Below are 17,781 nucleotides of genomic sequence, written 5' to 3' on the forward strand. Positions count from 1 at the left end.
TAACTCTTTTAAGCTCAGCCACAGAGGTCGCTGTTGTACTTCTGGCTTTCCAACCCACAAGCTCCAGTGTAGGAGAGCCCAAAACCGGATGAGTGAAAAGTGACTAGGACCTGGATATCTGAGAGACCGCCTCCTGCCACATACGTCGCAACAGCCGATAAGAACTCACAGGCTGGGCCTTCTCCGGATGCCGTCGACCTACCAGATTCCTCTTGACACAGTGCATAAGGTTAGATAATATTCTGCCTTTTTAATATTTCCTAGATTTCATTTTTCTAGGAGAGGGTGGGTGCTATCTTTCTACACCCCCTTTGCATCAACAGAATTACATGTTCCCCAAGTTTAAAATGGAATTAGGCACAGGAGACATGGGACACCACAACAAAGCTCTACATCACAATGCCAACCTAACAAGCTCCAGTGTAGGAGAGCCCAAAACCGGATGAGTGAAAAGTGACTAACCCTACCAGATTCCTCTTGACACAGTGCATAAGGTTAGATATTGTATTCAGCAAATCACAGCATCCAAGGGTGAAGGATGGTGGGTGTTGTAGTCCAATGACATCTGCAGCTCTTTCTTTCCTCATCTTCAATAGCTATGAATTCCTAATTTCCATTTAGAGGTCCAGATTAGCACATCTTTTTTTTTACCTGGATCTTTATTTTGGGTCTTTTGGCCTCCCCTTGAGGGGGTGACGGTTTTTTGCGGTCCCCGGTTGGGGGAACTTTGGCATCGATCGGCCGCCCCGCCGTCGCCCCCTCCCTGCAGCTCTTCAGTGAAGGGGTTAAAGGCAGAGAACTTTTGCGCCCAGAGTGGAGGCAGGAAAAGGGGGAACCCAGTTTCCTTCCCCTCTCTGATCTCCAGATGTCTCTTACGCCAAGTGCTGCGGGGATCCCAGCTCGGGGAGAGGTGCTCAAGGGCTGCCAGGTGGGCAAGGACGCTGCGAGTGGGGGAGGGGAAAGGAGGAGGAGGGGGATCCCCAGGTGCGGGAAGGGGAGGGGGGATTCCTTGGGGGAGAGAAGGAGAGCGAGGTGGGGTTTCCCCAGTTGCGCCCCCTCCCCTTCCCAGTCTCCGCCTTTCCTTGCAAGGTTTTCTGCTCCTTGGGCACTGCTGCGCCGCCGCTTCTCCTCCTCCTCCTCCTCCTCGGTTGCTGCTTCTGCGAACGGCTCTCTTTCACCCCCCCCCTTAAAATCCTCCCTCCATTCCACCCCCTCCTTCCCTGCAGCCCCATATTTGGTGCAGCTCTGCTCCCGGGTTAGGCCGCCTGATGTTGGGGAAGGTTGGCCACCCCCGTTCCCACCTTCCCCTGTGGCTCCTGGGGAGGATCCGCCTCCCGGGGTCTGGAGGGGTGGAAGAGCATCTGGGCTCAGATGCTCACTCCCAGGGCGCGAACCCTGCTACGAGGAGCCCAGTGGCATCTAAAGGTGGGCTTGAATTGAGACGCATCACCTGAATCTGCCTCTCACCTGCCGAGATTCCCTTCCTGGTGACAGCTGCATCCCCGTTTCTCTCTTACCATGGGAGGGAATAGCCCTCTCTGCAAAGGTTTTCGATTTTACTTTTAGTTCTTTTATGGGCTGTATAATCTACCCTGAAGAAAAAGCTCTAGACTGTTCTTTACAAACAGCTTTGCAAAATGATCAAGAGGCTTCTGTGATATGTCTGTGTTGGGGGGGAGGGAAGGGAATAGAAGGAGGTGGGTTTTTGGTTGGAAGAGGGGGAGGGGGAAAGGAGGGGTGAAGGGGGAAAGGAGGAAAGGAGGGGGAGGGGAAAAGAGGAGTTCCTTGAGGGAAAAAGGCGGGAAGATAAGGATGGGAGGAAGCTAGGGAGAAAAGGCCTGAGAGGGTAGGAAAAGAGGCTTAAGGGGGAAATGGAGAAAGAGGCCTGGGGAAAGGCAGAGGGAGTGAAGGGAATAGAGAGGATAGGAGGAGCTTCTGTGGGACAAGCCTGAGGGAGAGAAGAGGACAGGACAGGAGAGGCTTTTTGGGGGCAAGCTTGAGGCAGAGAAGGGGATAGGACAGGAGAGGCTTCTGTCGGGCAAGCCTGAGGCAGAGAAGGGGATAGGATAAGAAGGGATATAGAAAGATAAAAGAATGTTAGGTCAAGGGACAGACCTGGGAGCTCTAATACCTGCCTGCAGAGCATTTTGGGAAAGAGAGACTGATGTGCACAAGAGGCAGGTTGGTTGAGCTCCAAAGAAGCTTCAGTTGTTGGAATAAAATGTCTTTTGGAAAGGTTCTGTTTATATTGTATTGTGATAACCATCCTAGTTATTCCATTGCAACCTTCCCTTTTCCATTTTCAGTTTTTCTCCAAATTTCATGTCTATATAAAGCACAGAATTTCTCTAAGTCTACACTTTCGCTTTCCCTTTCTCTAAAGATTTCTAAAAACATTTTAATATAATGTAGTTTTGAGCACTTTAGAACTTATTACCTTCAGCCTGGTGTATGGATGATGGTATTTTGATTGGTCTTTTTTAAAGAGGAGGGCAGTGGTCCATTTTCTCCCAAGTGCTTTGAAAGGATAAACCACAGCTTAAATCAGGGATCCCAACCCCTGGTCCTTGGACCGAGACTAGGCCAGTGACGTGCAGTCAGGGGAGACAGAGGAGGTAGAGCCTCACCACTGTGATCATGAAAAGAAAAAAAAAGAAAAAAGAAAAAGGCTTAGGTAGTTGCTGCCAGAGTCCCAGGGAATGACTCTGCTTAGTGCTTAATGGTTTTAAAAGGCCTCTTAAAAAGTGCCCTCTACAGGAGGAGGCGGGAGAACCACGTGCCTCATTTAGTCTGACTTGATGATCACTCGAGCAGAGTTAACCAAGGGTTAAAAGCAGAAAAATTCCTTATGTAGATGAGGCACGTGGTTCTCTTGCCTCCTCCTATACAGGGTGTTTTTTTTAGAAGCTTTTTTAAACAGTTAAGCAGAGTCATCCATTGGAGACTCTGGCAGCAGCTAATCCAGCCTGACCTCAGCAGCCCTTGTGTTTTTCCTTTTATATTTTTACATTTTCATTATGGCAGGCAAGAGCAGAGTTGAAATCCTCTGTGATTGTGAAACAGCTGGAAAAGATATGTGGGTGGGAGGGAGATGGAGGAATTCAAAATTAATGTAATTTGTAAGTAATTGTAAGTAATTTGTGTATGTTTGTGTGCGTGTGTTTGTTTCTTCACTCAAACAAACTCACTCTAAATTTGAGAGAGAGTTTGTTTGAGAAGAGAGAGAAGTGGGTAGGAGAGGCAGGGAGGGCAGCCCGCCAGCTTTCTTTCTCTGTGTTGGGACAGCCCGCCAGCAGACGCGGGTCTTTTACCCGCCTCTGCTGGCGGACTGGCACTATCTTTTGCCCAGAGGCGGACAGCTCAGGTGGGCTGCAGCCTCTGGACAAAAGAAAGAAAGTAGTTTTTGCCCGCCCCGCCGCTATGTCCGACATAGAGGTGGGACGCCTCTATGTCGGACATAGAAAGAAAGCGGTTTTGCCCACCCCGCCGCTATGTTCGACATAGAGGTGAGACTCCTCTATGTCGGACATAGAAAGAAAGCGGCTTTTGCCCGCCCCGCCGCTATGTCCGCCATAGTGCCTCACCAGCCATAATCCTCACCGCACGTCACCGAATTATACATGTACTAACTATGCCGCGCATAACTTATGCACAATATTGGAAAAATAAAATATGCCATTTAAACTAGATATAATCAGAAAAAATGTTGGCCTTTGTGGAAGCAGATAGGCTCACTCTTGAACTTAAAAATAAAGGGGAATCAGAGTATCTGGAACAGATTTTATGATTGGTATAGGACAAGTTGACAAGACCGGAACAAACTGTATATATCGTGATTGGACAGAAGGATAGACAATGTATAAAGTTGGCTAATAGTTAATGGTTGAGATCAGCTGTATATAATGTGAATGTATGTTCACTTCGACTTTGCGGTACTGCATTGTTTTAAATGTAAAAATAATAAAAATATACTCCCCCCCCCCAAAATCCTAACGATTACTGCAATCAACCAATGGAATAGCTTGCCTTCAGAAGTTTTGGGTGCTCCCATCACTGGAAGCTTTCAAAAAGAGATTTGATGGCCACTTCTGAAATGGTAGAGCAGAGGGATGGACTAGAAGACCTTTAAGGTCCTTTCCCACTCTATTATTCTATTATATATTGTATTCATCTTAATTACAGTGATTCTAGCCAATAATTGTTATACTAAGAATTTGTATTGACCCAAGTCAACAAGAGAATTTCATGGTTGAATGCAAATGTGAAGTTGGATCTCGGTAATCTTCAATGTGTCAAACAAATCATAATTAATCTAAGTTTATTTTAACATTGTAGACTATTTCCTTTTTACCTTTAATGTATATCGTTTTCTTTTTTACATCTTCTGCAACCATTTTATAAACAATTTCTTTGAATCTTATAGGCAAAGAGGATGCCAATAAGACAACTCCGGACAACTGAGAATAACAAGCAACGTTAAAAAGGAAAATCAATGAAGCCAGAAATCAAAACATTTCCATTTCCTTCAGAAACCCACAAAATTCTCCTTCTTCCCCAGCAGGTAATCAAGAAGAGATTTAGAACTGGAAAAAGTAGAGTATGCAGAACACAAGGATACATTACAGGTAGTCCTTGACTTATAACAGTTCATTTAGTAACTATTCGAAGTGACAGTGGCACTGAAAAACCTGACATGACCATTTTTCACACTTATGACTTTTGCTGCAGCCCCATGGTCACGTGATCTATATTTGAATCCTTGGCAGCTAACTCACATTTATGACGATTGCCCTGTTCTAGGGTCACGTGATCCCCTTTTGCAGCTCCACAGATGTGGCTATTGTGGGCAAAGTGCGTATTTCATATCACAACTGAGTGTGCATGAAATGATCCACATTGGAGAAAAGCAATATTAATGTGGCCAAAGCTTTAGTCAGAACTGCTCCTTGTGGTTGGTTCATGGAAGGACCCACATAGGGAAGGAGCACTACATGTGCAACCAACGAAGTGAACTTCGCAACTGGTGATACATTAGATAACACACCAGGGAGAATCCTGATTGTGAGAAAAGTTTCAATCTGAACTCCAGCCTGGTAATATGTTAGAGGATGCACACAAAAAATAAATCATATGAATGTCCTGATTGCGGGAAAGGTTTCAGTCAGAATTCCCACCTAATGATACACCAGCGGCTTCACATAGGAGAGAAACCCTTTGAATGTCCTGACTGTGGGAAATGTTTCAGCACCAAATCCCACCTAGTGATACACCAGAGGATTCACACAGGAGAAAAACCCTTTGAATGTCCTGACTGTGGGAAAGATTTCAGTCAGAATTCCCGTCTAGTGAAACACCAGAGGACTCACACAGGAGATAAACCCTTTAAATGTCCTGACTGTAGGAAAAGTTTCAGCAAGAATTCCCACCTAGTGATACACCAGAGGACTCACACAGGAGAGAAACCCTTTGAATGTCCTGAATGTGGGAAAGCTTTCAGTCAGAATTCCTACCTAGTGATACATTAGAGGACTCACACAGGAGGGAAACCCTTTAAATGTCCTGACTGTGGGAAAGCTTTCAGTCAGAATTCCTACCTAGTGATACATTAGAGGACTCACACAGGAGGGAAACCCTTTAAATGTCCTGACTGTGGGAAAGTTTTCAGTCAGAATTCTGACCTCAAGACACACGAGAGGACTTACACAGGAGAGAAATCCTTTGAATGTCCTCACTGTGAGAAAGGTTTCAGTAAGAGGTCCAACCTGGTGATACAACAGAGGACTCACACAGGAGAGAAACCCTTTGAATGTCCTGACTGTGGGAAAAGTTTCAGCACCAAATCCCATCTAGTGATACACCAGAGGACTCACACAGTGGAAAAACCCTTTGAATCTCCTGACTGTGGAAAAGTTTTCAGTCAGAATTCCGACCTAGTGATACATCAGAGGACTCACACAGGAGAGAATTTGAATTGAATTTGAATTTATTATATTTCTATGCCGCCCTTTTCCCCAAGGGGACTCAGGGTGGCTCACAACCCATGTCAATGGCGGGGGGGGGGCGCTACAAATAAGGAATAAAAAAGACGAACAAAACAATACCAAAATTTAAAAGCACACAACAACCATACCATTCAAGGGGGGACAAAAGCTCATTAGCTCCAGGCCTGTCGGAACAGCCAGGTTTTAAGGGCTTTGCGGAAGGCCTGGAGGGTGGTGAGGATTCGAATCTCCACGGGGAGCTCTTTGAGAAACCCTTTGAATGTCCTGACAGTGGGAAAGGTTTCAGCAAGAATTCCCACCTAGTGATACACCAGAGGACTCACATAGGAGACAAACCCTTTGAACGTCCTGACTATGGGAAAGTTTTCAGTCAGAATTTCCGCCTAGTGAAACACCAGAGGACTCACACAGGAGAGAAACCCTTTGGATGTCCTGACTGTGGGAAAGGTTTCAGTAAGAGGTCCAACCTGGTGATACACCAGAAGACTCACACAGGAGAGAAACCCTTTGAATGTCCTGTTTGTGGTAAAAGTTTCGGTCACAATTCCCACTTGGTGGTACACCAGCGGCTTCACACAGGAGAGAAACCCTTTGAATGTCCTGACTGTGGGAAAAGTTTCAGCAGCAAATCCCACCTAGTGATACACCAGGGGACTCACACAGGAGAAAAACCCTTTGAATGTCCTGACTGTGGGAAAGGTTTCAGTCAGAATTCCGACCTAGTGATACACGAGAGGACTCACACAGGAGAGGAAACCCTTTGAATGTCCTGGCTGTGGGAAAGGTTTCAGTCAGAATTCCGACCTAGTGATACACCAGAGGACTCACACAGGAGAGAAAGCCTTTGAATGTCCTGACTGTGGGAAAGGTTTCTTTCAGAATTCCGACCTAGTGATACACCAGAGGACTCACACAGGAGAGGAAACCCTTTGAATGTCCTGGCTGTGGGAAAAGTTTCAATAACAATTCCGACCTGGCAGTACATCAGAAGACTCACATAGGAGAGAAGCCCTTTGAATGTCCTGACTGTGGGAAATGTTTCAGTCACAAGTACAGCCTGTTGATACATCAGAGGACTCAAACAGGATAGAAATCATATCCTTGTCCATATTGTGTGGAATGTTTCATTAGAAAATTCTTCTTCATGAGTCACCAGAGAACTCATATAGGAGCGAAACCGTATGAACGTCCTGTTCGTGGCAAAGGTTCCACTCAGAATTCTAGCTTGATGAAACACCAGAAGTCTCACACCGGAGAGAAACCCTTTAAATGTCTTGACTGTGGAAAAGGTTTCATTACAAAATTACAGCTCACAAATCACCAGATAATACACACATAGGCTCCCCCTGGGTCTTCACTTCTACTGGATCCCTGCAGTCCTTAGGCCTGACTCCCACCCTACCAGGCATCACAGCCTCCTCCATACCTTTTGAAGATCTCTGAATCTCATGTGGGGAAGAGGACAGGGCATGTATCTTTGGGCTGTGTGACTGCTTTATGGAAACAACCATTATTTTGACCAGGATTCATCCATAGGCCATGCAGTGAACTTGTGGAAGCAGCTGTCATTTTGCCATAGCTGCCTGTGTCAATAGGGTGGCTGCTTCTTGGTCACTGGGAGTGGACAAATTGTTCTGTTTTGCTACCTTAACACTTAGTTGACTGTGTTAAGGAATTGTGGGTGCAATGAAAATGGTGCCTGCCTCTGGGAGATCTTCAAAAGGGCAGGCCATGTATCCCTGGGGTGCATGATGAGTGGACAAGTACCTCTTGGCCAGCATTGTGCTGCAGTTGCCAATAACAGCCAATGTAGTCCTAGGTTGCATCAAGAGAGGAATAATGTCAAGACAACAAGAAAATATAGAATTGCTTTACGCAATATCGCACTTAGAATACATAGTTGAGTGCTGGTCACCATGATATAAAAACGTTGAGACACTGGAAAATGTGCACAGAAGAGCAACCAAGAGGGACAAGATAGCTGTTTTCAAGGACTTATGCATCTGACCCAAAGAAGAGCAGATTGGCTTATTCTCTAGGGCACCAGATGGCAGGATAAGAAGTAATTGGGGGAAGCTATTTAAAATGAGGCCCAACCTAGAAGATATGTATATGTATTTTGTCAGAGCAATTAATCAGGGGAATAGTTTGCCTCCCGGTTTTGTGGGTCACTGGAGGTTTTCAAGAGTAGACTGGACAACCATTTGAGAGGGATGGTTTAAGTCACTTGCCTTGAAGAGCAGGTTGGACCAGAAGACCTCCAAGGTCCCTTCCAAGCCTATAATGCAATGTTTCCATGAATTTGGAGGCAGTTTATAAGATAGGTAAAGAGCAGCCACATGAACTTGCTTCTTGTGGCAATTTTGGGGAAAAAATATTCATAAAATTAATATAAATAAAACTCCAAAAGAAGCCACAAAGCTTTAAAAGAAAAGCAAGAATAGAGACAACGTTTAAAAAGAAAGCAAAAAAATGTGCAAAAACAGATTTACATATATTATCCCCTCCACTTGAGCATTCATACGTATGTTGTTGGAGCAATATTAGTTACTTCCCCTTGTGAAGCAGGCCCAAAATTTATAAAGTTCTACCTCTATTTACAAACAATTTGACTTTCATCAATCTACTACACAGAGAGGCAAAGTGGTTAACAGGTGAATAAACAGCAAAGTTAAAATCACATTAACAATTTAGTTTTGCATTTAATTTGTATAAAGTCCAGAATGGCTTTTTATTTACCATAATCATTGTCTGTTATCTGTCCGGGATGAAATATCTTTGTTTGATTCTTACAAATAAAACTTTCTCTTAATATTTTCATTGAGAACAATAAAACAAGTATTGTGTTTTATTCCTCAAAGCTCCGTTGTCGATCCATTTTTACCACAGACCAGTCCAAATAGTTTTCCAGTTGGATATGGCAAGTCCATTTCCCAGCGACAACCAACCTCAATGTCTGGTTCCTCACACATGGAATCTGTTCACTCCAAATCTGTAGAATCCACATCTCCTTCAGCCTTCCCCAACCAACCAACAGTTTCCAAACCATGGTGAGGAATCTTTTAAGAAGTGGCTGTGCTCCCTATGGAAGCTTCTTGGGAAGAGCTCAGGCTCACAAAGGGATTCATTTCTGTGCGCTCATAATCCGAAACGCTTCCATCAGTTTTTCAGGCCATTTCCAGGCTCCATTTTTGTGCTGTTTTTGTTTGTTTTGGGGTTTTTTTTTAGGCAGTTCCTGGGGTGTATTTTGGCCCATTTTTCAGGCCATTTACGGGCTGTTTGGGGGCTTTCTTTTGGCTGTTTTTGGCCATTTTTCAGGCCCTTTTGTGGCATTTTCTGGACTGTGTTCAGGCAGTAATTTGGACTGTATTATGGGATGTTTGTGGACAATTTTTAGCCGGTTTTGGGATTGTTTTTAGGCAGTTTCTAGAGTGTTTTGGGGTCATTTTCAGGCCATTTACAGGCGGCTTTGGGCCATTTCGGGGGCTACCTTTTGGGCAATATTTGGACAATTTCTGGGCCATTTACCAGCCCATTTTTTGGGCCATTTTCAGACTGTTGTCAGATTGTATTTAAGGTGATATTTGGGGATATTTTTTTGGCTGTTTTGTGGCTGTTCATAGCCATTTTGTGGGCTGTATTTTGAGACTTTTTGGCCGTTTTCTAGGCTTTTTCCAGGCTGTTTTCTGGGGTGGGTTTTGGCTCTTTTTCAGCCTGTTTCTGGGAGGTTTTTTGGGCCGTTTGTGGCCATTTTTTGACATTTTCAGGGCTGTTGTTCAGGGCGTCCCGCCTCTATGGCGAAAATAGAAAGAAAGCAGCTTTTGCCCCCCCCCCCACCACAATGTCTGATATAGTGCCTCACCAGCCATAAACCTCACCGCACATCACTGAATTATACATGTACTAACTGCACCGCGTAACTTATGCACAATATTGGGGAAAAATGTGGGTGCTCCATCACTGGAAGCTTTCAAAAAGAGATTTGACGGCCACTTCTGAACTGGTAGAGCAGAGAGTTGGACTAGAAGACATTTAAGGTCCCTTCCCACTCTATGATTCTATTATATATTGTATTCATCTTAATTACAGTGATTCTAGCCAATAATTGCTATACTAAGAATTTGTATTGCCCCAAGTGAACAAGAGAATTTCATGGTGGAATGCAAATGTGAAGTTGGATCTCCGTAATCTTCAATGTGTGAAATAAATCATAATTGATCTAAGGTAATTTTAGCATTGTAGAATATTTCCTTTTTACCTTTAATGTATATAGTTTTCTTTTTTACATCTTCTGCAACCATTTTATAAACATTTTCTTTGAATCTTACAGGCAAAGAGGATGCCAATAGGAGAACTCCGGACACCTGAGAATAACAAGGAACGTTAAAAAGGAAAATCAATCAAGCCAGAAATCAAAACATTTCCATTTCCTTCAGAAACCCACAAAATTCTCCTTCTTCCCCAGCAGGTAATCAAGAAGAGATTTCGAACTGGAAAAAATAGAGTATGCAGAACACAAGGATACATTACAGGTAGTCCACGAATTACAACACTTCATTTAGTAACTATTCGAAGTGACAGTGGCACTGAAAAACCTGACTTAAGACCATTTTTCACACTTATGACTATTGCTGCAGCCCCATGGTCATGTGATCTATATTTGAAGTCTTGGCACCTAACTCACATTTATGACGATTGCCCTGTTCTAGGGTCACGTGATCCCCTTTTGCAGGTCCACAGATGTGGCTATTGTGAGCAAAATGTGTATTTCAAATCATAACTAAATGGCCACGAAATGATCCACATTGGAGAAAAACAATATTAATGTGGCCAAAGCTTTAGTCAGAACTGCTCCTCGTGGTTGGTTCATGGAAGGACCCACATAGGGGAGGAGCACTACATGTGCAAAAAAAGAAATGAACTTCGCAACGGGTGATACATTAGATAACACACCAGGGAGAATCCTGATTGTGAGAAAAGTTTCAATCTGAACTCCAGCCTGGTAATATGTTAGAGGATGCACACAAAAAATAAATTATATGAATGTCCTGATTGCGGGAAAGGTTTCAGGCAGAATTCCCACCTAGTGAATTCTGACCTAGTGATACACCAGAGGACTCACACAGGAGAGAAACCCTTTGAATGTCCTGACTGTGGGAAAGCTTTCAGCAACAATTCCAACCTGGTGACACACCAGAGGACTCACAGAGAAGAGAAACCCTTTGAATGTCCTGACTGTGAGAAAGGTTTCCAGTCTAGTGATACACCAGAAGACTCACACAGGAGAGAAACCCTTTGAATGTCCTAACTTTGGGAAATTTTTCAGTAATGTCCAACCTGGTGATACACAAGAGGACTCACAAAAGAGAGAAACCCTTTGAATGTCCTGTTTATGGGGAAAGTTTCGGTCACAATTCCCACTTGGTGGTACACCAATTGCTTCACACAGGAGAGAAACCCTTTGAATGTACTGAGTGTGGGAAAAGTTTCAGCAGCAATTCCCAGCTAGTGATACACCAGAGGGTTCACACAGGAGAGAAACCCTTTGAATGTCCTGCCTGTGGGAAAGGTTTCAGTCAGAAGTCCCACCTGTTGAGACACCAGAGGACTCACACAGGAGAGAAACCCTTTGAATGTCCTGTTTGTGGAAAAAGTTTCAGTCACAATTCCCACCTGGTGGAACACCAAAGGACTCACACAGGAGAGAAACCCTTTGAATGTCCTGACTGTGGGAAAGGTTTCAGTCAGAATTTCTCTCTAGTGACACACAAGTGGACTCACACAGGAAAGAAACCCTTTGAATGTCCTGACTGTGGGAAAGGTTTCAGTCAGAATTTCTCTCTAGTGACACACAAGTGGACTCACACAGGAAAGAAACCCTTTGAATGTCCTGACTGTGGGAAAGGTTTCAGTCAGAATGCCACACTAGTGAGACATCAGAGGACTCACACAGGAGAAAAACCCTTTGAATGTCCTGAATGTGGGAAAGGTTTCAGTGAGAATTCCGGCCTAGTGATACACCAGAGGACTCACACAGGAGAGAAACCATTTGAATGTTCTGACTGTGGGAAACATTATAGTCAGAATTCCAACCTGGTGAGACACCAGAGGACTCACACAGGAGAGAAACCCTTTGAATGTCCTGACTGTGGAAAATGTTTCAGTTGCAAGTCCACCCTGTTGAGACACCAGAGGACTCACACAGGAGAGAAACCCTTTGAATGTCCTGACTGTGGGAAAGGTTTCAGTCAGAATTCCCACCTAGAGATACACCAGAGGACTCACACAGGAGAGAAACCCTTTGAATGTCCTGACTGTGGGAAAGCTTTCAGTCAGAATTCTCAACTGAAGACACACCAGAGGACTCACATAGGAGAGAAACCTTTTGAATGTCCTCACTGTGGGAAAAGGTTCAGTCACAATTCTGACCTGGTGGTACATCAGAGGACACACACAGGAGAGAAACCTTTTGAATGTCCTGATTGTGGGAAAAGTTTCAGTTGCAAGTCCACCCTGGTGACACACCAGAGGACTCACACGGGAGAGAAACCCTTTGAATGTCCTGACTGTGGGAAATGTTTCAGTCAGAGTTCCCACCTGGTGGTACACCAGAGGACTCACACAGGAGAGAAACCCTTTGCATGTCCTGACTGTGGGAAAAGTTTCAGTCACAATTCCGAACTGGTGACACACCAGAGGACTCACACGGGAGAGAAACCCTTTGAATGTCCTGTCTGTGGGAAAAGTTTCAGTCAGAATTCCCACCTGGTGGTACACCAGAGGACTCACACAGGAGAGAAACCTTTTGAATGTCCTGGCTGTGGGAAACGTTTCAGTAACAGATCCACCCTAGTGACACACCAGAGGACTCACACGGGAGAGAAACCCTTTGAATGTTCTGATTGTGGGAAAAGTTTCAGTCAGAATTCCTCACTGGTGGCACACCGGAGTACTCACACAGGAGAGAAACCCTTTGAATGTCCTGTTTGTAGAAAACGTTTCAGTCACAATTGCCACCTGGTGGTACACCAGAGGACTCACACAGGAGAGAAACCCTTTGAATGTCCTGACTGTGGGAAAGGTTTCAGTCGATATGCCAGCCTAGTGGTACACCAGAGGACTCACACAGGAGAGAAACCCTTTGAATGTCCTGTTTGTGGGAAAAGTTTCAGTCACAATTCTGACCTGGTGGTACATCAGAGGACTCACACAGGAGAGAAACCTTTTGAATGTCCTGACTGTGGGAAAAGTTTCAGTAACAGATCCACCCTAGTGACACACCAGAGGACTCACACGGGAGAGAAACCCTTTGAATGTCCTGACTGTGGGAAAAGTTTCAGTTACAGATCCACCCTAGTGACACACCAGAGGACTCACACAGGAGAGAAACCCTTTGAATGTCCTGTTTGTGGAAAAAGTTTCAGTCACAATACCGAACTGGTGGTACACCAGAGGACTCACACAGGAGAGAAACCCTTTGAATGTCCTGACTGTGGGAAAGTTTTCAGTCAAAATGCCAACTTAGTGATACACCAGAGGACTCACACAGGAGAGAAACTGTAGGAGTGTCCGATTTGTGGGACAAGTTTCAGTTCCAATTTCTGCCAGGTAAAACACCAGAGGACTCACACAGGAGAGAAATCATTTCCTTGTCCATATTGTGTGGAATGTTTCTTTACAAAATTCTATCTCATGAGTCACCAGAGAACTCATATAGGAGCGAAACTGTATGAATGTCCTATTAGTGGCAAAGGTTCCACTCAGAATTCTAGCTCTTTGAAACATCAGAAGTCTCACACTGGAGAGAAACCCTTTGAATGACTGTGGAAAAGGTTTCATTTCAAAATTACAGCTCACAAATCACCAAATGATACACACAGGAGAGAATGCTTTTGAATGTGCTGACCGTGGGAAAAGTTTCACCAAGAATTCCAGTCTGGTTAAACACCAGAGGACTCATACAGGGAAGAAAACGTACAAGTGTCCTGTTTGTGGCAAAAGTTTCAGTCAGAATTCCAACATGGTGATTCGCCAGAGGTCATATGAAAAACACTGAATGCCCTATTTAGCGAAAAGTTTTCATTTCAATTCAAACCTAGTGAAACACCAGGGAGCATGTTTCACATGGGAGCGCCTTTCAAATGGCCAGTCTGTGGATATTCCTTTTGGCCAAAATGACTCCTTTTCGCAGGGGTGTCAAACTAGATTTTATTGAGGGCTGCATCATGGTTCTGTTTGACCAGGGTGGAGGGCTGTCTTGGAAGTGGACAGGAGGGCATGGCTATCTTAATTGTGTTGGGGGCCCCTGTGGAAGCCCGAGTGCTTTGCCAACAAAAATGGGATCCCGAGTTCCATTTTCAGCTGCAGTGGCCTCCTGCAACCCTCTGAAAATGAAATGAATGAAAATGGAGGTCGGGAGGGTCTCCTGAGTCCCCCACAACCTCCATTTTTAGTTGCAATGGCCTCCTGCAACCCTCTCCCAGTGCAAATGCTGGCAGAGGCACCATGGACCAGTCCGCTGTTTTCACGAAAGCCCTGTGGGCCAGATTTAACCACCCTGCGGCCCGCATCTGACCCTGGTCTTTGAGTTTGACACCCCTTCCTTATTGCATACAACTCAATATATATAAGGCAAAAGTTGATGAATTTGGAGAAAGTTTGAATTTCATTTCTGAACTCCTGTTGAGAGTGTAGGTGAGAACACTGAATATTGGCCTCATCTGAATACTGGCTGATCATTTTGCTGAATTACCCTCACCCCTTGCTCTTCCTGATGAAGCCGTCAAATGAACGGGCAAATTGTTAAGCTTAACAGTGACTACTTCAGAGTTTGGAGAATCCTACCCTTGGGTCCTCCTAGTCCGTTCCCGTCCTCACAGGTCACTCACTGGAGGTTTTCAAGAATGGACTGGATGACCATTTGAGAGGGATAGTTTAAGTGTCCTGCCTTGAAGAGCAGGTTGGACCAGAAACAATGTTCCCTCTAATTTTTTTTCAGTGTGAGCAGAAAAGTATAGTGTTTGAGCGGCATATTTTCATGCCTGAGCACCTGAATTTTTTTCACAGATGTCACCTAAGGCAACAAAATCAGTATTATTTGAAACTCAAAGTTATGTTTATTCAAGGTACCCGCCTAATTAAAAGTGTTATATAATATCAGAATCACTTAACAACGCTCCTGCTTAGCAACCAAAATGTTGGCTCAGAAAGTCTGGCATTTGAAGCACGCAAGTCTTAAAGCTGTTGTTACAAGACCCTTGCACCCCTAACCCTTTAGGGGGAAAAACCCCAGGGGTCTTCAAACGTGACAGCTTTAAGACTTGTGGACTTCAACTCCCAGAATTCCTCCCTGAGGGGAATTGTATATTTGGACTGTTTCATAGTTACATTAGAGAACTACATTGTTAGAACTTAGCACAAAAGATACCTTTTATCTGAAAATCCAAATAGAGTAAACCTGCTATTATCCCAGAGCACTAATGTCATTATCCCAATCTGTTTTACGAGTCTGTATTAAATTAGATTTTTACTAAATTTTATAGATCTATATTTCAGGAACCTATCAGACGTTAGGGCAAGATAAGTGGAAGAATGAATTTTGTTGCAGGTCATGGGGATTTTTTCAGCATCTTAAAAGTGGAGCGCATGTGCATTGAACTAGCAATACCCATTTAATAACAAAAGGAAATGGCTGAATTAAATTTGGTAAAGTTGCAAGCGAGCTGTAAAAAGCTTGTGGTTTTTAAAATCATAGAATCAGAAGGGATACTGGAGGTCTTCTAGTCCAGCCCCTTGTCCAAGGCAGGAGTCTTTATATCATCTGAGACAAATGGCTGTCCACTCTTTTGAAAACCTGTAGCAAATGAATTAAGATTCCATTGATTTTAATTGTTCTTACTGTCAGATTTCTCCTTATTTCCAGCTTGAGTCTCCTTCTGACAAGTTTCCATTGCTTCTTGTCCTGTCCTCAGGTGCTATTGCTGCCGCCTCCTCCTCCTCCAACAGCACCAACACATTTGCTGCCCAGCGCTGCGGCTGAGTGAAGCCGCCAAAGCTCCCGCTGGCGCCCCCGCAGCGTTGGGCGAAAATCCGGCAGTGCTGTTAGAGGAGGAGGAGGCGAACCAGCCTGCCACTGCCAGCAACCGCCAGCCCCGCTGCTCTTCCCGCCCCCTTCCCAGCTCCACAGTCCAGCGGACGCAGCAGAACTAGCCCCGGGTCTCCTCTGCCGCTCCCCGCATTTTCTGGACCGGGTCTCTCAGGAAGGAATCCCTCTTTGAAGAGCCGTGCTCTTCAAAACAAGTCTGGGGAGGTCCTTTGCAGGGGGCCAGTTGTAGCCACCTGCAAAGGACTTCCCCACGTTTGCTTTTCAGAAATCTCTGCGCGGCAGTTAAAAACTGCTGCGCGGTGGTTTCTTTCCACGTGCGCGGCCACGCAGCTGCGCACCTTAGAGGGAACAGTGACCAGAAAACCTCCGAGGTTCCTTCCAAGCCTATAATGCAATGTTTCCATGAATTTGGAGGCAGTTTAGAAGATAGGTAAAGAGCAGCCACATGAACCTCCTTGCGGATTTTTTTTTGGGGGGGGGGAAATTATTCAGAAAATTGATATAAAATAAAACTCCAAGAAACCCCACAAAGCTTTAAAAGCAAAGCAAGAATAGACACAACGTTTAAAAAGAAAGCAAAAAAATGTGCAAAAACAGATTTACATATACTATCCCCTCCACTTGAGTATTCATACGTATGTCGGTGCAATATTAGTTACACTTCCCCTTGTGAAGCAGGCCCAAATTTATAAAGTTCTATATTTACAAACAATTTGACTTTCATCAATCTACTACACAGAGAGGCAAAGTGGTTAACAGGTGAATAAACAGCAAAATTAAAATAACATTAACAATTTAGTTTTGCATTTAATTTGTATAAAGTCCAGAATGGCTTTTTATTTACCATAATCATTGTCTGTGATCTGTCCAGGATGAATTATCTTTGTTTGATTCTTACAAATAAAACTTTTTTTAATATTTTGGCTGAGAACAATAAAACAACTATTGTGTTTTATTCCTCAAAATCACTTGACCACAGTCAAGTCCAAATAGTTTTCCAGTTGGATATGGCAAGTCCATTTCCCAGCAACAACCAACTTCACTTCAAAGTCTGGTTCATCACACATCTAATCTGTTCACTCCAAATCTGTAGAATCCACAATTCCTTCAGTCTTCTCCAACCAACCAGCAGTTTCCAAACCATGGTGAGGAATCTTTTAAGAAGTGGCTGTGCTCCCCATGGGAGCTCCTTGGAAAGAGTTCAGGCTCACAAAAGAATTCATTTCTGGGCGCTCATAATCCCAAACGCTTCCATCAGTTTTTCAGGCCATTTCCAGGCTCTTTTTGCTCCCTAAGCGAGCCTTTGCTGTGCTTTGGCGCATGATTGAGGGGCGTCTCCCCGCACGCACGCACCATCCCGGCCACAGAAAGCAGCTAGATGGGGAGGGTGTGTCTACCTGCTTCGTGTGTATGTGTGTATTGGGGGGGGGCATGGATTGTTTGGTGGTGAGAGAGAAGCAGCTGCGGCAGTGGGAAAACGAGGCTTCTTTGCCAGACTTCCAGTTGAGAAAACAGAAATATTCACAGTTCTGTGGGCGTGGCTAGGTGGGAGGGCCTACGACTGAGTGTGCCTGAGTGCACCATCTAGCCATGCTCACAGAGCCTTTAGTTTAAAAAAAAATAGAAATCCACCCCGTGACAGTTTCAGAAGAGGAAGTTCCTCTGTGCTTCTCG

General features: G+C 44.5%; 1 protein-coding gene and 1 pseudogene across 2 annotated transcripts; both read left to right on the plus strand.

The window, feature by feature from the left end:
* Positions 1–140: 140 nt before the first annotated feature.
* On the plus strand, positions 141–6,047 carry LOC148047505 (uncharacterized; annotated as a pseudogene). Its single transcript, XR_015696136.1, has 2 exons — positions 141–229; positions 4,424–6,047. The product of XR_015696136.1 is annotated as an uncharacterized LOC148047505 (transcript).
* Positions 808–17,455, plus strand: LOC148047506 (uncharacterized). The gene is given in 2 exon segments (XM_087711405.1): positions 808–928; positions 10,333–17,455. A coding segment is annotated over 1 exon segment (2,493 nt). The 5' UTR covers positions 808–928; positions 10,333–11,330; the 3' UTR covers positions 13,824–17,455.
* Positions 17,456–17,781: the final 326 nt, after the last annotated feature.

Source organism: Thamnophis sirtalis, unplaced genomic scaffold (assembly GCF_051295495.1).
Source record: "Thamnophis sirtalis isolate CommonGarterSnake01/CBP01778 unplaced genomic scaffold, rThaSir2_p1.2 scaffold_3, whole genome shotgun sequence".
In the NCBI taxonomy this organism is placed as follows: domain Eukaryota; kingdom Metazoa; phylum Chordata; class Lepidosauria; order Squamata; family Natricidae; genus Thamnophis; species Thamnophis sirtalis.